The sequence below is a fragment of the Cinclus cinclus genome, chromosome 4, assembly GCF_963662255.1.
Source record: "Cinclus cinclus chromosome 4, bCinCin1.1, whole genome shotgun sequence".
Taxonomy (NCBI): domain Eukaryota; kingdom Metazoa; phylum Chordata; class Aves; order Passeriformes; family Cinclidae; genus Cinclus; species Cinclus cinclus.
The window spans coordinates 29,054,233-29,081,370 of record NC_085049.1 but is presented as its reverse complement, the minus strand read 5'-3'; the positions used below and the strand labels follow the sequence as shown (position 1 = coordinate 29,081,370).

Sequence of the window (27,138 nt, the reverse complement as noted above, 5' to 3'; positions counted from 1 at the left end):
ACACAGAGGAGGTGGGACAAACAATTTTATCCCGCCCAGACAACTTTTAAGTATCACTCTTCTTTCTGGAAACACAATAAACCCAATTCATATTCAAATGTGGCAGCTAGTAACTGGCGTGAAATCTGATACAAACCTTCTCCATGTTCCTTTGAATTTGCTTTTCATTAAAATAACAATAATAATAATGGTAATAATCCATCCTGAGACATCCATCAAGCTATCAAGGTCATTAACAGGAGCTGACTCTCTTACAAGTCATTGCAGAACACTCACCTTGAGTGAAGGAACTGACAAAAGCACAGCTCAGCTGTGGATACCCAGGCCTGGTGTGACCAACACAAGAGCAGGATTAGGTGTTACCTTTCCAGGCAGTTCCCAGATGCTTGCTGACTGCCAAGGAACAGCAGAAGGCTCTGCTGGGCACAAGCTGTTGTGGCCACAACCAGTCCCTCTCCCTGCCCAGTCAAAGCCCACTCCTGCCATCCCCTACACCTGCACACCAGGAGATGAGCATCCTGCATACAGGATGGGAGGCATTTCCTCCATTTCCTTCCATTTACACCAGGAATTTAAGTCCAAGCCTCCTGAACTTCTTTATCTCAACTCACCTAAAATTTTTCCCACAACCACTGAAGTCTCCAGCACTGACCCTCTCTTCCCCCCAGCTCCTGTGCTTTGCACCCTTGCCCTGCCTCTTGCCCACACAGTGCAGAAAGACCCAGACCAGACAATAATCATTTTGGTTCTTTTATTAGCAGAAGTTAAGAATACAGCAAGTAGTAAGATCCCATCTTATATGGAACCATCACCAGAGTCCCCAGCCATCAAAACCCCAGAATGTGCTTCATTGCTTCCAACAGTAAGCAATTGTTAAAAAGAAATATACTGAACAAGGCCACTATTTAATGGGGAAGGAAAGAAGCTGTAGGTCCTAACTATTCTATGGCAATAACCTGCACACAGAGCAAGCAAGCCTCTGACTGCTGAGAGTAAGGCATTCAGGTGCCAACCTGGGAAAAGTTCTCAGCAAAAGCTACAGAAAAGTGCACAGCTAGGTTGTTTTTATTGGAACACACAAATTTCTTGAACAGAGAGACTGACTGGGTTAAGAATAGCAGGTGGAGTACTGTGTTTTTGTAATAGTTCTGTGCTGTGTAGGACCAGGTTACAATCACCCTTGGAGGAGTGAACGTGGGATGATCCAGGATAGAGGCTGCTGCTTCTGCTAGTACTGTTCCAAGGTATCCCAAAGCACTTCCAGCCAGCTCTGATTCTGATATGTACCACACTTGGCTCAGACGCCAGCACAGTTACTCCAGGAGCCTCCCCATCCTTGTCTGGGATGCCAGTGCTATTAGCCCTTACACCCAAGGTAATTTCACCCTTTCCTTCATTTACATACCACACACCTGGGATAAACTACTTCCAGCCCTACAGGCATCCAGTGTCGGGATCCCACTGAGAACACACCCCTCTAAACTTGCAGGCTGCTGCAGCACCTCCTTCTGCAGGCGACCTTGCCCTCAGAAGATTTGCTCCACTCCAGGGTGAAGCCTTAATACCCACTCAGCTTTGGGAGGGCATTCTGCTTCTACCTGGCTCCATTAGAAAAAGCAACTCCCCAAAACACACTGTGACATCCAGGGTATGACAAGATCTTTGCAATCCATCTCCTTCTCTTGAAGAATGAAAACTGAAACTTGATGGAATCTAAAAAAAATTAATAAACCCAAACAAATAAAAAAAAAAAAAACAACCAAACAAAAACTACCTCACACAACAACCAACCACCCTTTACCTTCCTTCCCTGTGAAATACTGCATGGTATGCTGTTTAACTCATCTGTGAGAGGGGTAATTGCTCTGAATTTCCAGCTAAAGCCTCCAAGCAATACCTGTGCCATAACAAACAAAATGTTCAAGTTCCACCTTACGACTCCAAAGATTCTCCTTCAGTCTGGCTTCTGACTGGGCTCCAAAGCTCAAGCTACATCAATTACTCAGAAGGGTATTTGCCTCCCCTTATATAGGAGGTGTGTCTGCTCCACAGCAAGCCAGCTGAACTCTCAGGTCTAGGCTTAAGAAATACCAGCAGTCCCACTGCTAAAGCACAGATGGAAAGCAGACCTAAGGACAAAAAAAAAAAAAAAAAAAAAAAAAAAAAAAAAAAAAAAGGAACTGCACTAGGCTGGTTGGTTAGGGATCTATTCCTCCTTAAAAAGAACAACCTGCAAATCGCCTTGGCATGTGGAGCCTGACACACAGGATGGTAATGTGCCTGAGGTCTGCAGTGCCCGTTAATTCTGAGTCCTGAAGCACACAGTTTCCTCTTTCCAGTCCATCTTAACTCCACCTCTGTTTCCCCTCACATCTGCTCAACGATCTTCTGACAAGTCTATTACCATCACCCCTCAGAGCAAACGAAGCAGGCTTGCAAATGGCAACCATCCTCTCCCTGGGGGCCTCTGGGTGTAGGCAGGCACTGATGGAGTTGGACTGTTTGCCATTTCATGTGCAGTTACCCACCATGCTCCAGTTCCTAGGATGAGACCCAAACCAACCAACTGCAGGATCCATTATCCCAAAGCTCCCACTGCACACAGGCTGGGAATGCAGCTGTCCCCCACACTTGGGCAGGGAGCAGATGCACCTTTCCAGTGACTGGAGCAAATCCATTTGCTCACACTGTGACCTGGATGACACCATGATTAATCCAGCCTTCACAGCCCTCCTGTACACGTCCTGAACCTAATCCAGGTGCTGGCCAGGACCCCGCATTGCCCAGGGCATGCTGGCCACCAGGAAAATCTACAAGGCCAGTGTGTTTCACTCCTGGGAATTTTACCTGGTCCTCCTGCAATCGTTTATTTTGTGCAAAATTGAAACAGTGTGTGGTACTTGCATGTTGCATTCTTTACAAAAACCCTTTTCCCCCCACCCATTGTTTAAAACATTTATATAAATTTTATTTAAACAGAAAGTTAGAAATCTTATTTACAATTTGTTTTTCTCCCAAAAGAGCATCTAAAATCAACGCCCAAACCCTCCAAGAGGATATAAATTTAACCTTGACTTTTTTTCTTTTTTTTTTAAAAAAAAGGAAACTGCTAAGCTATCCCTCCCCAGTTCTACAAATAAATATGGCATTGAACAGAAGCCGATTTGGAAAGGGTCCTCTGTAGCTCAATCTGTAGATCCCAAGAATAAATTAGGTTTTCAGAATTTCCTGGTCTTCAAATTGATTTATTCCATTGCTTGAGGTATAGAATTTATCTTGATTAGTCAGAATCCCCATGAAGCTCCATGCCTCATCAGCTGAAACTTGGATTCTTCTTAGGTATTCCTTTTGCTAAGCCTGGATGCTTCACCCGCGCTGGCAGCTCTCTTTTGGTTCTGCTCTCAGGCTGAAGGCCGCCCCTACTGCATCCCATCCTCCTCTGTGCAGCCCCCTCCGACTGTGAAGCGGAACTCCTGCAGGTTGGAGACCCCATGGAAGTGCACGAAAGCGCCAGCCACGACAAACACATGGAACAGCTGATGGGAGTGGAACTGCAGGAAGGAAACACCTGGGTTCAGCCGGGGCTCTGGGGCCACGCTGCCCCCAGCCCCACATTCAGCTGAAGTACACAGTAACACAGAGCAGTGCCTCACACCATGAGCTGCACAGCTCTCCAGGCTGTGTGTTAAAGCCCACCCTCCCTCTACTATCTTTAGCAAAATAATCCAATTCTCCGCACACACACATCCTCCCCTTCCCTTCAGAGTCATCTGAACCAGCTGGTCAGCCAAAAAACATGCTACAGAACTGCTGTAACTCATCTTTGCAAAGGGACAAGGAGAATTTCAGAAGCTTAGGCAAAAGGCTTAACTAATTTTAAAATTAGTTCCTCCACAAGACACACTGGTGGCTTATGGACAAAAAGGGTCCTCTCATACAGGTAACAGGTACAAAATCTGTTCTGGTCACAGGCATAAGTTCTACCATGTGGATTCTGCATGCTGGTATTTTATTTCTGTACCACAGAGAAACAGGACAGAAAAACACGGGATTATAATCAAAACCTAGAAACAACTGGATGTTCTGAATGAATGCCCAGGATGTCACTGATCAGAGTACAGCAGAATGAAAACTGTGAGGGAGCTTCATGACAAAGCATGCCCTTGTCTGAGGGAAGCCATACCAATATGGATAATGCTCCTGAAATATTCCTACAAATGTGTATTTGCAGGCTTCATGGGAAGCTTGGAAAAGAACTGGTGGCACATGAGTGCTTTGGGAGCTTAGCCTACTATAGTAATAAACCAGGCTGGTGCTGTGCACAAGCTGCTCAAACAACCCAGGTCTCATTCTCACTTCCACTCTTCTTTAGGGGTACAGTGACCTTCCAAAGGTCCACTTCCCCTCATCTCTACTCTTGCTTCACCCAGCTCCTTTCCTTACATCTTCCTCAGGTATTTCTCCTTCAGTCTTCATGATTCTTTCCCTCATACCACCCATCACCTTGCTCACCCCACTATCCCTTCTTCTGGACCAGAGATCCCCCCAAAGCCTACCATCTCTGTCCAGCATTTTCATTGGCTATACAGGATGAGGAGCCAGACATGGGGAACATAAGAGAACCTGGAGAACATGTTCCCAGAGGACACACTGAATATCAATGAAATAACAATGTACTGCTCTGCACAGAAGCAAGGTAAAGATGTGTCTTTGCAGGATCCTCAACACACACACACAAAAATGTTTGCAGTTCCTTGCTCATCTGTTAAAGCTATCCAGAAATGTACTGAGGTTAATCTGCACACCAACAGTAACCTCAGACCAGCCAGGTTGTGACAGTTTGGGAAAAAAGGCACCAGTTAAGCCAGGCTCAGAGAGCCCTAACTTGTTTGGCCCCTGAAGACCTATTACTTCAGGTGCAGCAGTGTGATACTTGCAATAAGAAAACATTGACATAACATCCTTCAGGCTCAAGGGGAACCAGCTTTAAAACTGGTCTCCTCATCCAGTCACTCAGTAGACTCACCCAGATGTCACACTTGCCAGGGAAGAATCTCTCCGGGATGCGGGCAGCATAGAGTGCAGCACCAGTGATGTACAGGCATGCCATGAGTGCCAACCAGCCTATCTGCCCCATTGTGGCTGCTTTCAGGAGCCCCTCAGAGATGACAAAGTGCAGAGTGGGAATTACCCCACTAAGACCCAAACCTAGAAATACTCCTGGGAGGTAAAGAAAATGTGGGAGAGTCAGGTTTGAACGCAGTGGCGGCAAAGGAAGACAATGAAAACACAAAAGCTATGGAAGGAAAACTCAGTATTTGCCAAAGTAGCAGAGAGGTGACAGCTCTTGAAGCTGCAAGCCCCCAGAAGAGATTTACTGGAAAGGAAGCTAAAGAATGCACAAACTTCCTTCATATACCAGGAGCTACTTAGTTATATGTTCCAGCAGATAGCTGGAATAATTAATTTACTGATTGTGCCTGCCAGCTCCAGTGTAGGTGAAGCCAGTTCCTGCTCTTGGCCTGTAGAGGGAACTGAGACCACACAGACCATGCCTCACTTCACCATAGCTGCTCAAGAGCAAGACAAGGAGACACAACAAAGAGATTGTTTATCATATTCTGCACAAGTACTCCTAGGAAACAGAGAAGCAGCATCTGTGCTCATCTGATCTGCCATACAAGACAACACTATTTGTTTAGATTTTAGCAGCAAGGACAGAAAACTTGAAAAGCCAGTGGGCATAGGGGGAATATTCATGTTCCATACGAGATTTTAAGTTTGGAAAGCTGAATGCTCTGAATGTACCCAAACCTGTCCAGAAAATCTAGATTTACTGTAGACAGCATGTGCAGGTTAAGAAACAAGGAATATTAATATTCAACCCAGCTGTGTGCACATTCCATAGCTGCCCTCTAAAGCTCTATTTCTTCCTACCTCAAAACGTGAAACCAAACCTGGTTTTGTTCTTTTGATGTGAAGAGAAAAACAGTCTTTATCTGAACACTGTTTTATCCAGGCAAATCATTCAGATTAAATCAATCATTCAATGATTTGCTAATGTTACAAAAAAAGCACAAGCACTACAGGTACACACACACACCAAGCAGTCAGTCATTTTTTGAGAGAGCAAAGTTGCTAACTGCAGCTAGAAATCGTTAGCACCACCTTTCCTACTGCATGTGTTACTGTCCATTTCAGGAATGCACTTCCAGGACTTGCACCAGCCCTTATCTGTGCATCTAGTTGGGTACAATAAATGCTGAAAGAAAACCCACCAAGCTCCCAATTCAAGAATATTAGGTCTATAAAATTAAGCTTTCCTACGTCTTCCCAAGGAGGTATTTCCAAGTGGCAAGTAGGAAGCAGGAAAGACAGTCAAGAAGCAAAACAGTTAACTTCAGGTCTTACCTGCCCTTACACCCCGGTATTCAGGGGTGGCAAACATGTCCCATTGTGAGACAATTATGGCTGCAATGCCCAGGACACAAATCACAATCAAGTAGATGAAGCAAGGCTGAGGGTTGCAATAGAAAGAGTAGTACAGCCATGGTACAAAGCTGCCCATTATGAGGAGTGCAATGCCAGAATAATCCAGCCTAGAAGAAAACAAAAATCAGTGTCATAAGAAGTGTGAACCTTGGGAAATCCTCACACCCACACACTTTTTTATTTAGTAGAGCAACTGTCTACTTCTCACTGCAACTAAATTACTCTCACTATTGCTGCTTAGGTCCTGATGGCAACTCTTCCACCTACAGGAATGGATTACCTCGACAGATAATCAGGAAGGCCATTTTTGAGACAGTCATCAGCAATACCTTCAGCAGCCTTTAGACCAAAGCTTTCTGAGGAAAACTCACATTTTTGTTTCAGATGCAAGAGCCCTCTGAAGTATGTTCTGAAAACACAGCCTAGGCAAACACTTCAGTATCTGACAAGTGTGAGTTAGCTGGGCATCAGCTTCAGTGACCACAGTGGAATAATGCTGCAATTTTTCAACCATGCTGGTTTTCTGTACACCCACGTAAAAAAGGAAATCCATAGCCACTGCTTTTTGCCACACCCTGACAAACTACTCCTGCAAAAGTTGATGCAATTAGTCTTTCAGCAGGGAGTTTTAACTGCTGGACTACTTTAGAGGTGGTCTTGCAGGTTACAGAACCCTAGGTTGAGTAGTCTTAGGAAATATCAGATATTCAGCAGCCAGCCAAAAAAGAACATGTAGTGAAACCAAAAAACCAAGACATCTCGATACACACTGTGGAACAGTCTTACATAAGTTTAAGGTTCAAAGTCAGTCAGAACAGCTGAAATGACAGGAAGTAACGGTTGCACCAAAAATTCCAAGTCCTGCAACTAAGTTCAAGGCATATTACTTTACAGCAGCAAATGCAAGCACATGCTTGCCAAACAGCAGAAAATGATGGAGTTTTAAGACTCAAATGACAGCACAAAAACTCAGGCTGAAACAAACTATAATTAGAAGAAGCTGCATTAAATCTCTGCTCAACTCTGTTCCAAAGTACATGTAGTCATGAAATGAACAACTCCCACACTGGGGCTCCAGGCACAAATCCCAGCCCTGTTTTCCCACCTGTTTTCTATTTGGCCTGCCTTGTTCTCTAGGCACTTACTTGGAGAAGAGCCGGGAAACACCTTCTGAGTGGCAATAAACTGTGTGGAAGAGCCATGAGAAGGAAAGGCAGAGTATGGCTCCCAAGAAGAACAATCCAACGACCACTTTCTCCTGCACAGGTGCTACGAAGGACATGTTTGGCCGGAACATGTAGAAGATTCCCAGACAAAGGAAGAACACACACCCTGAAAAACAGCAAGGCAGAGAGGTGTCAAGTTCATGCATACTGAAAGCTTTTTTTTCTATGAGCATCACCACTTCCCTTCAAGGCTCCCACAAGTTGAAAACACTCAGAGAAGATGCAACTTAAGCGTGCTCCTGTGGCAAGAAATACAATCCCAATTAACACCTATACACTTGGGAAAGCAACCATCTAACACTAATTTATTAACAATTAGGAAATGTTTAATGCATTTGTTTGTATAGTATGCCATAATTAAGCAAGTCCTATCCAACTATGATGGGATAACATTAGGAGAGGGATAACAAGCTGCTAATTTAACAGGTTACTAGTGGAATGATAATGCTGACAACCCCACAGCCCTTTCTATCTTGCTCTCTTTTCTTTGAGAGCATCAAAACCATTACGTGAGATTTGGGACTAGATTAAAGCAAGCTGAGAGTACCTAGGAGATGTGTCCAGATGTTGCCAGTCTCTGTGTGTATTCTGAAGATGCTCTTGAAACAAGCCCGGAAGGAAGGCATGGGTGGTCTGTGTCCATGCAGCAGGTAGTCATTGTCCTTCAGCCAGTCAGGCAGAACGTCGTGGGGAATGACTCTCCACCTGCCCTCCCACACCTAGGGGTAAAAAGAGTTTAGTGAAATGCAGGGAATGGAGCTCCATCAGTGCATGGAAATAGTAGGAAAACCCATACAGGTAAAAGTGCTGGAGCTACCCTGTGAGTACAGTAAACAGAAGAGATGGAACATCTCTGAGGAAACGGTTTTACACTTGAAATATCATGCTAAAGTCACTGTTCCCAGTTCAAAACTGTACCATTATGAACAGCACCATCAGACAAAGAAATACTTCAGCATTCCATTGGACAGGAAGGCTATTGGCTGGTTTTACTGTTGATGAAAACATTTAATTTGCTTCCGTGTTCTGTTATTTTACAGGCCACCTTTCCATTTAACTGAAGAAGCCCATAGCCAGTTCTCTCCAATAAATAAATAAGCCTGTTCCTCCACCACAAGCCAACATGACTATCTGCTAGCAGTTGGGGCAGGCTAGCAAAAGAAGCTACCCATTAGCACTAATAGGGGCCAGAAAATGTGAAAGAGTGACAGCTCAGCAAGAGGAGTCTAACCCCTTATTCAGTTTGGGCAAAAAATTCTCCCAAGCTCACAAACAAATAGTGACAGAGCAGTTAAGGCAACAGACTCATGACTCTTAATTCCATGGGATTTCTTCTTTAAAGGGAGAGAGGGGGTTTGTGCACAGAGCTATTCTTGCAGCTGGCTCCACAGGAAATAAGTGTGCACAGATGTTCCCAGCACTGCTTCAGTAACACAAGACACATGGAGACTTCAGTGTGGCAGCCTGGGGGAGCAGGGAACTGCTTTATGTACCGGGGCTGTTCCTGCAGGGTTCCTTGGACTTGCCGGCTGGCTAGAGTTACAGGAGCAAGGCTGAAGGGTCCTGAAACACTAAGTTTAAAAAGCTACATTCTTATTTCAGTTTCAACAACAAGAGCTCAGTTTTTGAATCAATTCTCCACACTCGTGCACGGAAGCAAAACAAAGCCATTCAGAATAACCAGCCCAGTTTAAGACTGGGCTCTTAAATACATTAAACAAGAAAATAACTGGTTTAGTTCATGAACAAAAAAACTTAAAGTTAATTGAGGTAGAAACAGGAGGATGAAAATAATTTTACACAATTTACCCTGCAGTTTTTAAAAGAGGCAAAGATGCATAGTAAAAAAACAAATCTACAAAAGCAAAACTCCAGAATGACCCATACACAAAGCATCACCAAGGACCTAGGGTCCCTCTGTAAAAATATCAAAAATAGTTCATAAACCCAGCAGGAACCAATGCATAAAGGGACAGCATTCCTTTCAGCAAGAAAGGCGAGCCAGAGACTGACACAGCCCAGTGGCTCTAAAAAGTAGCAAAAATTGAGCCAAGGTCAACAATTACAAAATCTATAATGGATTTACTTACGTATGGTTTCAATACAGTATTGTTTTCAAGTCAGGGACAAAGCTTATTTTACAATAGATGCAAACAGTGCTGGAAAAGCAAACTATTTGCAAATCTGAAGAAATCTAGTCAAATGACCTTGTAAGTCAAAATGCCTCGAACCCGAAGGCTTTTGTTCTGCTTTGCATTCACAGGTGTTTCTCAAGGGACACACCTCAGTGGCATGATCAGCTTTGGAGTCTCAGTTGTAAATCCCTATTGTTCCACACTCCACAATTTAATCCTGTATGACAGACAGATGCTGAGGAAGTGCAGTATTGCTACTCAGAATATGAGATGCCCATTTGGGGACAGTGAGAACCTCCTCTCCCTCACATTTGCAATGTAGCTGCTCTAAGTACAGTCTGCTGCCCACTGGAGCTTCTCAAAAAAGGAAGTTACTTCAGCAGTTTCCATGTGCCCTTACCTTACACACAAATTCTTCCATTCTCTCCATAGCATGGTGGGCTTGTAGAAGAGGTGACATTCCCATAAAACCTTCATCTTCTTGAGGTGGTTCATCATTATGTTTATTATCCTCAGAACACTGGAGGGGGAAAAAAACAGAGAAAATGCTTTGTAGAAAGATGAACAGAGGAAGATGATGTTGCTTTCCATACAAAACTATGATTTGCAGTCTTGGCAATTGAAGAAGTCTCTCCTTGTACAGCACTGAGAAAATAATTCAGAAGAACAAGCAAAAAAATTATTTCATTCTTAGGCATTGAGAACAACTCATGTCTAATCCATTCTGCGTATGTTTCCAGCAGGTTTGGAAGCCAGCACTGCTCCTCTAAGTCATGCTTCATTAAATCCCAGATATGGGGTCTGAGACTTCCCACCTCTAGGGAAGGATTACTCCCTCTTTTATGTTTCAATGTCACTGTGTCGGTGTTAATGCCTCTATAATGTACCTGGCATTTCAGGGTAATAAAAGGTAAGCCAAGGAGAGGAATCCATTTACCTTGTTAGAAATGTTTCACCTCGATTTGCAGTCCAAATACGAAAATCTATTCTGTTTAACTGACACTTCTGTTCAGCTTGTAATCCAGTACCGGAATTTACTCATTTGTTTGATTTTTCAAGGTATTTCAGAAATTACTATGCAACTTCAGCCAGTTAGACAAAGGCAAGTTATCAAAGAAAATCAGTAACAGGGATCAGAGTTTTAAGCAAAGTTCAAATAAAGAGAAACATTCATATCCTCAGAGTGTACCAAGGGAATTATGAAAAGGAAAACTAAAATAATCCACTGAGCTGGGATATGAGGCTGGTAGACATCATTAATAACTTTACAGGAACAGTTTGGTAGCTTTCTGCTCTATCATGACTTATCACATCATCTGCATATTTTGATACCCTCTAGCTTCCCAAGGAGGAAAAAAGCAGGGGGCCATGGAAATTCTACATTCCTGTTTGCTTCCTGCAATGCTCATGGCCCATCAGAGACTCCATTCAACACTTCAGCTTCCAAGGTAAACAAATTGGAGGAAGCTAGGAAGGAGAGAAGGAGCTTTTTGCACCCTTCAGACTTAAGGCAGAGAGCTGCCATGCACCACATGGCCACACCAAGAAAGCTCCAGAGTCAGCACAGAGGGAGACTGGCCATCTCCAGATTTCCCAGAACACTTTTCCCTTGTCCTATTCCCATACCATAGTTAACAACTTTAAAAATCAAGATGATGTATCAATAATACCATCCAAAATGAGATATGGTATATATCCTCACTTACTTTATCTACAAATTATTATCAGTGACATTGAGATTAATGCCCTGAACTTCCAAGCCAAGGATGGGAGCTGGCTGTGCATTTGTCCCACGTTACAGCTCTCTCCTTGGTGTCAAGCCTTATTAACTATTTCTGTCAAGTTAACTCAATAAGCTGCTTAAAATTTTCATTTCTGAATAAATAAAAGGAGACTTCTTCCAGCCTACAGTGAGCTAGTCAGAGCCTTCAATATTTTTTTGGGTTTTGATGGAGTAATGACAGGTTCATATCTGTTTTGTACTCAAGCCTTGCAGTAGTCACTGAAGCTTCATCTTTTAAGGAGGAGGTCCCATCCCTCTTGACTCAATTTCTTACCAAGTTCTTGAATCGATTTTGCTTACCCAGAATGCAATTTCTGGTATGTAACACACAGCACACATCCTTCAAGTTTTATGTGTGATCTCCATTTGTACACACTAGGAAAACTTGATTGCCTAAACAATGTCTTGTTTAGGAACCTATGTCCCTTGTACTGTCTACTCACCTTCATTTATCATTCCAGTGAACAACTCCACGGAACAATATCTTGTATTTTACAGCAATGATTGTTATATAGACCAGCTCTAAGCAGATTCTCCAGCAGAAAAAGATGGTATTAAATACATTCACTCTACCTAGGTTATCCCATTAGTCCTATCCAGAAAGGCACCAGGCAATAGTAAGATGCAAATAGGTTTAATATCCTTCTATAATAGGCACAATTCCTATCAGGCACAGGAACGAAAAGCAAATTTGCTTTCATTCTGACTCAACAACATTCACTGACATTGTTTCCCCACACCGTCAATTTTACTGGCTTTTTCTACTAATGGAGCTCTCTAGGATTCCAGTTTTCAATATCATAAATAATTAACTCAAAGTCATGGAAACATAGAATGGGTTGGGTGAGAAGGCAACTTTAAAAATCAACTAGTGTAAATACCCTGCCATGGAGGTCTGGCAAAGATGCTCATGACAGTCTGCACAATTTAGAAGCCAAAAGAACTTTTCGTTTCCAAGAGTGTGCCTTATGGAAAAGCAAGCCTGGCATTTAAGTTCCAGTGCATTTGACAGAAGGAGCACTGCTGTGCCTTTCAGCTACTCTAGAATTCCCTCCCCCAGCAGCACACAATAACCAGCTCCAATGGGGTGAACAAGGTAGTAACCTTCAATTTACACAACTGGGTGTACTGAAGGAAAAAAAAGGTCCCTTACAGAATCAAAGCCTGTATTCATTGCAGTCTGCCCAGTGACTCAAAGCCAAAAAATGTTCATTTCCCCCTCTGCACATACTCCGATTTCTAGAATCATGGGAAGGCTTAAATTTGAACAGACTGTAAAGCTTGAAGAGCACAGCTATTTCTGAGCTAGTCCAAAATCCCTGCATTTTGGCCCTGTGCCAACAAACAAATCATTACTGAGCTTCTTTTGGTGATAAAAGGAATTCATATCATTTACACAGTCCAGATTACTGCCAAAAAATGGAATTGATTTTACTATCTCCTTCCTGCCATTAAACTGCAAAATTAGTATTCAAGGGAAAAAAAACCCTAAAGCTCAGCTTCTTAGTCCTTTTCTTGGTACAGAAGCAAAAGGAGGCCTTTTCTGGAACAACCATCCTCCCTTGACTCCCTCCCGTAACATCCCATTGGGAAGAGCCGTAAACTGTGCTTGCTGAAAGCCAGAAATCTACCGTGAAGGACAACACCAACACCAGCTTTCACTTGGAAGTCTGAAGGAGTCTGACCTTCAGTTCTTAAGGCAGTGACTGAAAGGAAAGAACTCCACTCTTCTACTCTGAAGGCTTATTGTAACATTTCCACTGTGACTGGTTCCTTCCTATCTCGGGACCCACATATTTTCTCCTCTTCAGCTGATTGTAGCAGAAATTCACAAGTAATTCTAGACCATAACAACATAAGCAAGCACATTCTTTTAGGACATGTTTTCAACTATTTCTAAGTCCTACCCACAGAATCACATTTTGAAATGAGAAACATATTGGGTAAATAATATCACTTGCCTAAGACTGTGCAAGAAATGAGAGCCCAGAAGAAAATTCTGATACTCCCACTTTTAATGAGCTATGGTATGTCCTGAATTAAGTGCTTCAAGAATAACTTTTGCCTTTGAAGATCACAGGCCAAAGGGATTTTTCACTTGGCTGATGTTTCAGATGTTTTTACATCATCTAATTTACTCAACTTCTTTTAAAGCATCTCAGATATGACTTAAGTAATTCTGTGAAGTCTTCAGAGCATTTTAGAGTATCTTTAAATAAACCCCCTGGTTTGTAACAAGCAAACCTGTTACAATCAGCAGCTATCACTCTTCTGCTGCACACATGCAGCAATACCTACAGTCAGTCTTTCACAATAAGCCAAAATCATAGCTTCTGGATGCTCACACTCTAAAAGGTCTGGACACTCAACTCTATGGAAATGTCAAGCAATTGTTACCATTTTAATCCTACTCCCTTTGCAAATTCACAAATTGTTGAAGCTACCAAAAACCAGTCTCTCATTTCTATGAGATGGAAAATATCCAACACATGCATAAACAAAATCTGAGCTGACTAACTGGTACCAGGGAATAAAATACATCTGAAAGACAAGTGAAATTATCCAGAGGAACCAGCTTTACCGGTTTATCCATATTCACTTTATTTTCTTAAGTGCTACAGCTTCTTTTGTGATAACGGTGACAGACAAGAATGTAAATGAAAAGGTAGAAATCAGAGAACCAGGCAACACACTTCCAGGGACAGATCATAACCTAAGCAAAAATTCCAGAGTATATTTTGGTGGGGATCAAAAAGGTTTGATATCAAACCCGAGACTTTAGAGCACCAGAGCAAACAAAGAGCAAGAAACCCAAGAGCTCAATTGCACAGTGCTGATCATTAAGTAAGTTCAGCAGTAAAATTTCACTTTTATAGCAACAGCATAAAAGGTAAAAGAAGTTTACATTTGGTACAAGAATTTCTCATCTGAATGCAGTCCAAAAAGGTCAGATCACACAGCCAAATATCCTGTTACAGAGAAAAGTGCAGTAAAAGCTGCTCTAGGAAATGCAACATGTTTCTCTTGTCTACTACAACAGCTTATCCTTCTCACACAGACTAACAGTTTCTATAGTATTACTCTCAAATCTGTTCAAAAAATGTCCTTACGATGGAAAAGCCTGTCAGAAGTCAAGTCATAACTGCAGAAAAAGATTCCAGAAACATCTTTCTGATTTTTGACTAAGTTACGTTCAATGGACTTCAGGCAAAGTGTCTTTTCTTGAGGTCTGTGGTTTCTTGATGTCAGTTTAAAGGTTTCTAGAAAGTTTCAGAATTTGCACATGACTGCTCCGTGCATATGTAACAAACAAGTTCTTGTTCATCACTTCAGAAAGTGTCATCAGTGTTGTTCATTTGAGAGTGCAAACTAAAATATAAATGAAATCTGAATGGAGCCACCTTTTACTCTGTAAAAAGTGGTCATCTTCTCCCTCACCTCCATCTGACCAATGCCCATCCCATCCCCCAGCAGAGACCAGCAGCTCCCAGCCAGCTCCCCCCAGCCCAGTTCATGTACTGGGCTCGATGTTCCATGGTCTGGAATATCGCTTTGGCCATCTGGGCTCAGCTGCCCTGGCAATGTTCCCTCCCAGCCTCTTGTGCCTCTCCTCACTGGCAGAGCATAAGACACTTAAAAGGGTAAGCACTGCTTGGCAACAACTAAAACATCAGTGTGTCATCAATGTATTCTAAATCCAAAACCACAGAACTGTACCAGCCAGTACAATTTTCTGCTATCCCCGTCAAAACCAGGACAACTAGCAACTGCAATAAAACTCTCCTAAACTCCAGAAAGTGCACAAGTCTTCTGTATTAGAGTTTCTTTCAGACACAGTCACTACTCACTTACCCAGGAGTCTAACTGACCAGGCACATACCTAATGTAGTATTAAGCTTTGGAGTTAATGAACTGCCATGTCTCCAAGTTCAACTGTCTGTTATGCCAATTCACCACCAAGAGGTCACCAGTGCCCAGTACCATCACAGGAATTTTCAAAGCATGATGCAGTCTGAATCTGTTCTAATATTCTTGCTTCCTTCAGCTGCTGGCAGACACACCCCCACTGTCTTCTTGATCAGTGCCCTGACAAAACTCTGTGCCTTGGTAGGGACACAGGCAAGATAGCTCAGAAAAACCAAATGTCTTGATTACCACTGAGTCACAGCATATTATATAAAACGGTACTTATACATTATTTTCTTCTTAAATCTCAAGCTACAGAATGTATGCTGTTGCATTTATAGTACCACTGTTATCCTCCACATTAAACTGAAGTCACAAAGCCTAGACACGACTGAGTTTTTTCTTGTTTATCTTGATCTCATCAGATGAATGATTAATAGTGCTTAACATGACATTCAAGTAATTTTATGTTCCTTGGGGCAGTGTGCCAGATTCAGAAACATGAGAGCTTTCAGCATAATGGCCAAGACACGTTCAAGGCTACCATATAAAAATGTTATTTTTCTAATCGCAGTTCTGTAACATCCTTTTCAGCTGGCCAGATTGCTTTTTCTCAGCAGTAACTCCTCTGTGTCCATTCTGTCGACTGACCTTTTATCAACCAGAACTTTGTAAGGGGGAAGCAGCAATAAGTGGCAGCAATGGCTGATATGCCATTTCTCCTAAAAGCCTGTTGCACATTTTTCAGAATTTCATCAACTTATATTCTTTGAGTCGTAAGAAATAAACTAGAAACAGGCAGCATTATAAAATTTTTCCTGACTTCCCCTAACTTCTGCACATACGAAGTTATTTTAAAATAACAGCTTTGTTCTTTAGAATTCACATTCTCCCTGATAAACTTGTAAACACAGCCACACCACAGTTTCCAGGAGGCTGACTACATCCACCCTCTAAGCAGGGTGTGCAAAGCTGCGTTTGCTGTAACTAGACCAAAAAAAAAAATCTTTCATTAGCACAGTGCCAAAAACCTTTCAGGCCTGTTGGTCAAAATGTCAAGCACTTGGAAGTTCCTGGAGTTCAGTGTTTTTCTTTTGTAGGTCACCTTCTTACAAAAGATACAGTCCATTTAATATTGGAACTTGAAAACAGCTTTACACAACTGGTCATGGGCGACTGCTCTCTGGCACTCATTAAAAACAAGCACTAACATTTCCAAACTCATTTAGCAAAGTGAGTCCTAGGACAAAGTCACACTTTTGTTTCAGCAACCTTGCTAGAGAACACTCTGATTAGAACTAGCTCCCTTCTTAAATATCTTCAAATGAAAAGTGTCTGTTGAATCTCTGAGCAGCAGCAGCTACTGATTTTCTGTCAATGCCCAGTATCTGATGAGGGCCCAAGGCCTCAATGCCCACATGTGCTCAGAAATTTTTTCTACTGCAGAAGAGTCTCCTGTGCCATTTTCTGCTCCTCTGCCCTTGTTAATCCTGATAGCAGAAAAAGAAAACAAGCATGCTGGGCTTATGGAAAAATAAACGCTCTGCTACAAAAATAAACAAAGAGAGCTTGGAAATGTACTGCTGAACTTAACATAACAGCAGAGTCGATCAACCTGAAACAGTTGGAGGAAGATGCAAGTTAACTCACCAGTAGAACACTATTTTTTTCTTTTATATCACTGTAAAAGGTCAACACACCCCCCCCCCCCCCCCCCCCCCCAGCTGCCCAAATCAGGCAGATAGGATCTCCAGGATAACAAAGGCAAAACCCTTGGAATCTAACCCCTGTCCAAGGAAACTGTTGTGCCAGTGAATTATAAACAGAAATACTCCCTCCCTCTCCTAGTTTCAACACACAGCACAGCAAGCAACGGTTACAAAACCTGCTGGCAGGCAGCAAACTCAGCACCAACACTTCCCCTCCCAAAGCACAAACTCCACAGAAATAGGGCACAGTTGAATCCAGCTGCAACTCAACAGCCATCACTTAGGACAAATTCCTTGGTACTTCAGAGAGAGTTTTCTAGGAGACAGAGCAGACACTGAGAATGGTCATTTCCTACACATTACCAGCCTTCTGGGCACTGCCCACACATGGCTGACTGGATCACCAGTTTGCTTTTTCTGCAGACTTCCAAGCCCTGACAGTCTGTTCATAACCCAGGCAAACCCAGGCACATCAACTGCCAGTGAGGGAGGCACCAACATCTGACCAACTCAGGCCTGTGGAGCCTGGAAACCATCTCCATAAACATGTCCCATTGTCTTCATACTGTCTAAGTGGGAATACTTGGGGGATATTCTGCTCTGTGTATCCAAAAATGCTTTGCTGTACAAAAAAAAAAAAAAAATCACTATATTCAAGCACTCACTTCAGTGACTAGCAGTCTGAGTAAAATTCACATTACTTCCAGTTCTTAGAACAGCAAGTGAAGGAGAAATGCAGATGTTAAGATCTTTTGATCTGAAGCAAAATGTCAACTCACATGCTTTCAAAGAAATAACATTTCTTCCCAAAACTTGCAAAAAATAAAGGAAAGGAAGAGGTGATAAAGAAATCTACAGAACAACGACATTTGAACACAATCAACTTTAAAATGAAAGGAAATGTGCTTTGGTGGGACCTCAAACCTGATTTTTCCAGGCGTCTTCCATTCACCATCTACTAACAAAACTTGCAATGCATTGGAGGAAGAAGGCAAACACAGAAGCAAATGACAAGATTTCAATTATAACCCCAAAGAACCAAGAGAAAAATGCCAGACTGAAAGGAAAGCTAAATGGTTTGAAACTTGCAAGCAGATCTACAAAGGATGAAATTTCACACATTCTTGAGCTAATATTTGTAAACTCTGAAAGACTGTTCTTGACTCAAATGTCTCCCTTCGACCTTTTGAGACTTCACCTGTCTTTTTCACTCAGCTGGCATGCACCAGAAAGTCAAGTAGACAGTTCCATTTATTTGCATGCATCCTTCTGTAATACCAAAAAGTATGTCTGTAGTCTGCTTTTGTAAGTAACACAAGCAGTTCTGTAACAGAAAAGGCTTTGAGTAAGTTCTATGATTCAAGTTAAAAGCCTTGAGTCATTTCCTAACCCTCAATTACTCTAAAAATTCTCTTTTGTACCTGAAATTCTGAATTTCTGTATGAAATACATACTTCTGCCTTCCTCCTTCAAGTCCCTTTGGTACTTATGCTCTAGAAAGACTCATGTAGGTACATGGAGATGTCACAAAATCTGTCAGATATCAACTAAGTTCTCCTGTCAAAGCCCATACTCCCTGAAAAGCAATCCAGGAGTATTTACCCAAATTTCTTCTGCCCATTCAGACGACTTGAGTGCTACACAAACCTCCTCCCAGAACCTTACTGCAGGTTATCAAATACTTCAAAGCATCAGGTCTCCACCTTATGGGAACATTTTGGTTCCACACTGGACAACTGCATGGAAGATAAAAGGAATCATCATCCAAGCACAGGGAAAACCCATGACTGGAACAAAGGCAAAGAAAATGGTTCTTTTGTTTACCTCCTGTCACTGACAGGTTAAAGTACAAAAGGAAAGAGTCAAGCACAGGGTTTCGGGCTGCATAAAGAGCCCATTCATCACATGGTAAGAAGTCACATGCATTTGATTGTGTCAGCTTAACAAAGTCACAGTAGGAGATTTCTTTAGGAACTAACACTGCTGGAATTACAAAGGCAGTTAAGACACAGAAACGCTAGGACAGGAGAAAGGATGCTGTCCCAAAGGCAAAGCAATCCAGGATGCTACAGGAGGGAAGCACCTGCTGAAAGATGCCTTATCAGCACACAGTGTAAACCAGGAAAAAAAAAGGTTTAAACTGCTGAAGGAAGGAGAAGAATTATGCAGCTTGCTTGATCCTTTTCTCATCATCAAGTGCTTATCATGTAGACAAATGGCTACTATTTGTCTCCAAGTCACAGAAGGCTCACCACTCACCTGCCACTACACTAATTTCACCACGTTTGAAGACATCAAGATGCGTATCTAGTCCTTAAAACTGGTACTGGGAAGAGGGGATAATCTATGGACATATTTGCACTCTAGGAGAGAACAGAGAGTTATGGAATAAAATACAGACTGAGAGGTTTGGGTATAAAAAGGATATTGATGTTACATGATTTCTATCTTCTCATAGGAATCCCTACGAAATTGGCAGATTAACAGCACTGATAGAAGACTGCAGCTGTGTAATTGTTACTATTTTGAATAAGCATGTTCAATATGGCTAGTAATTCTTTGCTACATGTATCTACTGAATTAATTTACAGAAAGTAGGAACTTGAAACAGCTAGGCAACCCCACAAGTAGGTTACTGGTGCCAGGGTCTAAAGCCTCAGAAAAAAAACACAGCCTTTTAGGAGTAAATCTTATTTCTTAATATCATCTTCATTTTCTTAGCAAAAAAATGCTTTATTACTTATGAGGACCAATATTTTGGCCCATCAAAATCAGAAGTATATAGTATACAATGCAAGCTGTGAGGAAGATGGAAATTAATTCTGAACAACATAATGACATGCTTCCATGCCTTCCTTCTTAGAAAAGACTATTGAAAAATTCATCAAAAATTCATCAACTACTACTGCTTAAGAGCTGAGACTGCTTACTTCTACAAGTGGAGCAGGAAGTGGATATACAAGTAGGGAAAGGAATCTTGTATAGGAGAGTTTGGAGAAGATTTTACATAAGTACAGAGCAGCAATGATACAAGCAGGGTAATAGGAGGCACTGAGAAAATAAACAATGCCATATTATCACAGGATAAAAATACACATATTTTTACACTAATACCTCAAGTCCTAGGCTCAGTGCATTTTAGAATGCATATTTATTATGATAAAAGCTTTTCCTAAGTAGAAGCATTTAAAAGAATATTAAATGATGATGGTGGTTCTACTGTCAAGACACTACACAGCCCTCATCCCCTCTCCTCATCCAACACGGAATTTCATCCATCAACTCCATTGTGGCTGCATTTAGTACTAGAGCACTGATGGATTGGGCACTACTTGAGACCTTTTATAAGGCTATGTTTAGCCTGAGCACTATTGCCACCTAGCCAAGAACAGTATCCTTACATTACTGTTACCTAAACATGAACCTCTTCCAGACCAGAGGAAAATCAGGCTTTTGAACTTAGAAGTCATGCTAATGAACTAATAGGTCTCTCTGCTGAGACAGCTGGACAGAGCCAGAATGCACAGCAAAGCAGAACAGTGAATCTGAGCTGACATTTGAGCAACAGCTGTGCCGAGGCTTACACGAGACAGAGGAAGATACATAGCACAATGTTTTTTCCAGATTATTTGGAACACTGCGGAATACCACATAATAAAGGCCATTTGGCAAGACAATATTGGTGCTTTTGACAGCAAAGTGTTTTGGGATGATCCATTAGAAGCATCAATTATTCAGGCTTTTAAGACAAAAAAAAACAACTTCAAGACATCATACTAACAAACCCAAGAAATCACAGAGGATGGAAATAAAAGAATGAAAAAAAACCCAAAAAAGCAGAAGGCCATGTATGGCAGAGAAAGTGATGAAGATTAAGACAGAACAGCAAGGCCCAAATGACAAAAACAAATTTCTGTGACAGCACTTTAGAAGACCAGAAAAGAGAAAAGAAATCAAACACAAGAAAGCCAAACATTTGTAGTGAGCCAAAACAAAAAAAACCCACAAACATTTTTGCATGGATGAAAGCAAAAAAATCAAAAGACAACATGTGCTCCGAATGCCTAAAAGAGAGAATGGAAGTATTTCAACCATTTCATTGCCAAAGTATTAGAATGAAACACTGATTCATCCAGATAGTTCCTGTTCAGCTAAGCAAATGTACAGAAAGAATAAAAGCACACAAGCAATTATGGACTTTTTACCTTGGGTATTCCATGGCTACAGTTAACTGTCATTACTCAACCAGAAAAGTCAAGAGGCAAGACAGAAAACAGCCTTCAAAGCAGATGATCCCAAATACACCATAGATAAACATGGAAATTCAAAGTATCTGCTAGGACAACCCAACTTTTCTTTTTCTAGCCAGTCTTGGCCAAGATTTTGCACCTTAAACACATTCTTCACAACCTTCCACAAAATGGGAAAAAGTCTCTGGGTGTTTCCGTTATCAGGATACTGAGAATGTCCTAGAGAAGTTATAGCAGTACAACTGTGAGTGCATTGGCTTGGATGACTAGACATGAATACCAATCCTGACTTCTCATTACAAGAATGCTCGGAACTAAATTCTGTAAGGGCTCCAACTCATCAAGCTGAGAAGGCAAATACCAGTTCTCATGTCAGCTGATCCATGACAGTGGGCCATGCAAATACCCAGAACTTGTGGCAAATGCAATTACAGCCACAGCCCAACATACATTAAGTAGCACCAGCATGTTTTTGCTGCTGGCTAAAACCACAGAGTTGCTGTGACTGAGCTGATACAGTAAACTCATTAATCCATGATAAATTGGATAGTGAGCCTAAGATGAAGGCCTCTTCCACTTAACTATGCTGATATCCATCTGAATATATCCTGGGAGAAGCATTAATTACAGCTCTGGAACTCTCTAACCAGAAGGTACTTTAGTCCAGTGCTTGGACGCTGTCTTTGTAGAAAACCTAATTAAGCTGTGGATGCCCTTCTGCATGTTGTAGCTGCTGAAATTAACAAAGGTTCACACACCAAAAATCTACTGACGTTGCCACTGGCTCAGAAAATCTGGGAGCCACCAACTGCTAAAGACTGGGAGGCCATCCTAGGCAAGTAACACAAGTTGCTTCTCCATCTTTTTGCTCTTCCTTGTGAGTCTTACTGGCTACTGTCCAAGATAGGATGTCATGCACTGTTCAGTCTAATTCCAGCAAGAATGCTTACAAACATTTTTCTGTCCTAATCATCAAAAATATACCAATTAGCCAAGGTTGTGATTACATGCAGCCAGAGCCAATAGTTCTCTTTTCACTTATAATTAATTGAAAATTATAGAACAAAAATCTTTTCCTATGAGCACCATCTCAGCAGAACACAAAGCAGTACAAGTCCCATCTCTTTGAGGATAAAATAAAAACATAAAAGCTGGTAGAACTAATTATGCCAAGTCTTGTCACCCAAGTTCCTATAAACTCAACTGAATACTTCTGCAATCTTCCTGGTACTATTACAGTTACTTAGCAGGCATTAAAAAGGTTGTAGGCTCCTGGTGCACATTTCTGAAAGCTATTTAAAACACTGAAGCAGTTATGCCAGAACTCACTTTTCCTAGCAAACCTAACAGGCAATCAATCATATGACTTACATTTTCCTGGTCAGAAGACAGTGGTGGCTCCTCTAGAAGAAGCCTCTGTTGAGAGCTGTCCTCTTCAAAGGCTGCCTGTGTTGTTGCAGTGTCAGACATGTGTCGTTTTCTGAGCCGCAGACCTGGCTCTGGAGAACCAGCATTATCGGGTTCCGTTAGTTCATTCATGAGATGCTGGAAGCCTTCTCAAATATTCTCTTTCCTCTTGGTTCAGTTTGGCTGATTATGTCTTGGCTCTGAAAGACAAATGGTTTGTGTAACTCAACTAAAGTTAAAAAGAAGAGTGCAAAAGTTGGCTGGAAGGACAGCTTGCTTAAAAGCTACCAAACAGATACAAAAACTGTTTTTATATGTGCCCAAAATCCCACAGGATCAATTACACAGATTTCTACACTGCTGGATAACGAATTCTCATCTTGAGACTACTAACAGTTTCATACCCTAACACAAGTTAAACACAACTTTGAAGGATGACAGAAAGTGAGCTTCCTAAAACAGTAAATCTACAAAACCACAGCCAATTTTTATAAATAATTTCTACAAAACTGCAAGCAGCAGGCTGTTGATATTATTTAGAAACAAACTACTTATCACAGGTACTCTGTAATTACTGTATTTTTGCAGGTATGAAGCTCATACCCAAGCTCAATCATCCAGACTTGGTTTTGGTTTCACCAAAACTAGGACATTAAGTACTAGTAATAGCAATCAAGCAAAGCTCAAGCAGAGCTCAAGTAGCAACTAATTTTAGACAGACTGCAAGGAGGGCAGTAGTACACACAGTGATTATGCTTCCCTTGCGTAAATTAACATGGTCACAAACACTGCCAGGAATGGGTTTGTACCTTTACTTGTGCAAGGAATTAGAGCAGACAAATTTAAACATTGTTCATTCCATCAGAGCAATCAGAAACAGGTAAATCTCCCAGAAAACAACAACCCATGATTTCTACTCAGAAAACTAACTGCACTTTATATGTACAACACCACAAAAAGGATTCAGGGTAAATTTACCTCAAAACGCTAAGGATTTGATCAAATGTACAGAAAATTGACGACAACTGTTAATGTGAGTCCTCATCAAGGGTATTATTGGCTATCCATTTGTTCTGTACATCCCTGTGTGGTGTCACTTTGGCAGCCAGTTCAGAGAGACCTGTTTGACACTGGCAGCCTTGGGAGGCACAACCTCCAGAGAACATGGCAATCTGAGTGCCAGAAAGCATCAGAAGGTACTGTGAGAATGAACCATAGCTGAGGCTTCTGAATGATGATCTATTATCACCTGGTATCATTCTTATTACTGAAGCACCTAAGTGCCCTGATGTGACTAACACATAACATTAAGTTGACCCATCTAACAAGTTTTAACTTGCCAGTATGCATAATTAAATTGGAATTTTAGTGCCCAATAAAATATGCTGAAATTTTTCATAATGTAGGAGAAAAAATTAAAAATATAAGATGGGGAATTGATATTGGCAGTTTTGTAATACAATGTCACCTCCAAAAAGCCAATAAATAATGTATTCTGTCCTTACAGGAACTCATTTCATTTACATATCATCACTGCAAGATAATTCTCAGCTCTGACAAATGGGCTATAGTCAATTTTGCCGCAGCAGTTTGTAATATTATATCCCCTCAGCTGCCTGGCAGCCCTCAGAGGAGACAGCTGCTAATGAGCCAGTAAGAGACTGCAGAAATAAATGATACCTCAAGTTGTCTGAGTTCAGTATGGCACACTGCTTTAATCACCCAGGATGGTAAGGGGACAATGTGACAGTAGAGCAGGTGGTAGCCCCACCTTCCTGCTACCTCCACTACAGGGTCAGCAACCTCCATCCGAGAACTAACATCTAAAAGGGCCACAGCTGTTTACTCGGTAAACACAAGAGCCACAGGAGAATTAAGAGGAAGTTTAACAACATTACACAGGAAGCTCAGGTAAGGAGATGAGCAAGTAGATTTTAAGAGCAGGAACAAATATTCAGAAAAGCCACAGAACTGAAATCTTGACTGGTTTTGTCATTTCAAGCAGCCAAATCACAATTCTATTTTTATGTAAGAAACATGAAGACATAATCACACTGCCATTTGGCAAAACTGATGTAAGAAAGAAAAAAGTACACAACAACAACTACATTTTGAAATTAAGCTAATGGAGATCTTAATAATCTGTAAGAGACAATTTCAGTACAGTATTATACTGGTTTTGGATGGGATAGCTGAACACCTGACTGCCCATGGGAAATGGTGAATTAATTCCTTGGTTTGCTTTGCTTGTATCCACAACTTTTGCTTTACTTATTCAACTGTCTTTATCTGAACCCACAGGTTCTCTCTATTATGATTCTCTTTCCCACCCCACTGGGGCAGAGTGGGTATTAGTTGCCTGCTGGGGTTAGACCACAACAAGTACACTGAACCAGTATGAAGCTGTAGCTAAAACCAGAAAAATGCAAGTAAGCAGAGCAGCTGCTTTATAAATAACAGTTACACACAGGCACACCTCCTGCCAGCTATTCCACACATTTCAAACAGGTAGTCAGTCAGTAGAAACAGGCCTAGTTAGCTCCCCAGATTGGGCAATTTCATGAGACGTTTAACCATCAAGTTTTACTAGTTCTTCTTCCAGCCAGATTTAAGCAATAGCATTGCCACTGTGTGCTGCGTTGCCACCAATATTGCCTAATGCCTGTCCTTACATCACCTCTGTGACATTGTGGGAGCAATGCTCTGGGACACAGTACAGCCACACAACAGGCTGAACCACATTTGGCCAAGATGCTTGTGAAAGGCTCTTCTAATACAAGAAGATACAGGAATGTCAAGAGACTTTTACATCAGGCCTTGAGGATTTACTTCACCAGCCATTGCTGCCAAGCACTAAGGTTAAAAATAAAAGATGCATTTCACCTCCAGCAAGTCAGATTTGCATTCAGCAGTAAAGCTGATCTTCAGAGCTCCGCAGAAATAGATGTTGTTGTTTTTTGAAATTACAGTGGGATTGTTCAGTGAACTAAGATGCTTTCATGTCACTCATGCAGGATCCTCATAGTGCTAAATATGCTTGCCCAAAATGAGCATGCAAAGGTAAGCAAGACAAAAGCTAATCCAAAAGCATAACTATTGGGTTTTACTTCTTTTAAAGAATGTACTATTGACTGACCGCAACTGGAAGGTGCCAACACTGAAGTGCAAATAGCCTGAAATATTTGTTCACAAGTGAAAGAAAGCAGTGAAGATTATGAACAGGAAAGGCATAGGTGGTCTTTAAAGTTCTATCATAAAGTTTGTGACTCAGAGTCCAGTGACCTTTTCCTAAGCAATTCGGAAATCTAAATATGGTCAGTAGCATCTAACCAGAAGATGATGGTTGAACCATTGTGAGGATACTTACTGCCCCATTCTGTCCAAGACTACACAGTTCACAAGAACAAAAACTAGAAAATGGAAAGCTACAGAACACTTGAGGTCTTGGAAAATATTGTTTTGTCTCATTGAGATTATAAATCTTATAAATGAAGTCCTTCAACATTTTTTGCAGCATGCAAATTAAAGGTTTCATTAAAATTAGCTTCCATTTAAATAGGAAGTCGCTATTATGACTTAAAATCTACTTAATGATTGCATACATAATATCAGCATGTAGATGAATCAGTGAGTGCCTGCTGTGCTTAAAATAAGCTGAGAAAAGCATCTACAGAGTTTGGTCGGTTGGGTTTTTTAATACAGAAAACTTCTAAATGCTCCGTCAGCTTTTAGAAAGGACTTAGCAGTTTAATGCAAGCAGAGTTCTAAACACATCCTATAAACACAAAATGAGGCTTTAGTCAATTCAGTGTGCTGCTGCCTTGTCACACACCCCTAGAGCAGCCTCAGCTGCTCCCTGCACCCCAGTTCAGCAGCAGCCAACCCCACAGGAGGACAGTCAGTGCCAGTTTGAGGCTCAGCCCTGCCATCTTTCCAAACACAACTAGAAGGCAGGCAGTATTATTTCAGCATTCACTGCAGTTTGTGCAATGTCAACATCCACAACTACAGCATATTTAGGACACTGCTTCACTCTTAAAGATGATAAGGAAAGACAAGTTACACAAACTTAATCACCACGGGATAATGCTATTGTTCTCTGCATGACACTCCCTAGGATAAGCACTGCAGCCCTTCTAACCTCCCAGAACTCACCTGGCACAAGGACTGATTTACTGCCTAAGATAAATGATGACATATGGCAGTAAAACAAAGAAAACACACTAATGG

The 27,138-nt window shown here is 41.6% G+C and overlaps 1 protein-coding gene across 6 annotated transcripts in view; it reads right to left on the bottom strand.

The window, feature by feature from the left end:
* Positions 1 to 737: 737 nt before the first annotated feature.
* ADIPOR2 (adiponectin receptor 2) overlaps positions 738 to 27,138 on the bottom strand; it is a 44,768-nt gene continuing 18,367 nt past the window's right edge. For all 6 annotated transcript variants that reach the window (XM_062491887.1, XM_062491888.1, XM_062491890.1 and 3 more), the window contains exons 2-8: positions 22,873 to 23,108; positions 10,254 to 10,373; positions 8,266 to 8,437; positions 7,638 to 7,824; positions 6,412 to 6,599; positions 5,027 to 5,220; positions 738 to 3,551 (exon numbers count right to left, since the gene is read on the bottom strand). In XM_062491887.1, the coding sequence (XP_062347871.1) occupies positions 3,420 to 3,551; positions 5,027 to 5,220; positions 6,412 to 6,599; positions 7,638 to 7,824; positions 8,266 to 8,437; positions 10,254 to 10,373; positions 22,873 to 23,040 (1,161 nt within the window). In that variant the 5' untranslated portion in view covers positions 23,041 to 23,108 and the 3' untranslated portion in view covers positions 738 to 3,419. The remainder of the gene's footprint in view (positions 3,552 to 5,026; positions 5,221 to 6,411; positions 6,600 to 7,637; positions 7,825 to 8,265; positions 8,438 to 10,253; positions 10,374 to 22,872; positions 23,109 to 27,138) is intronic.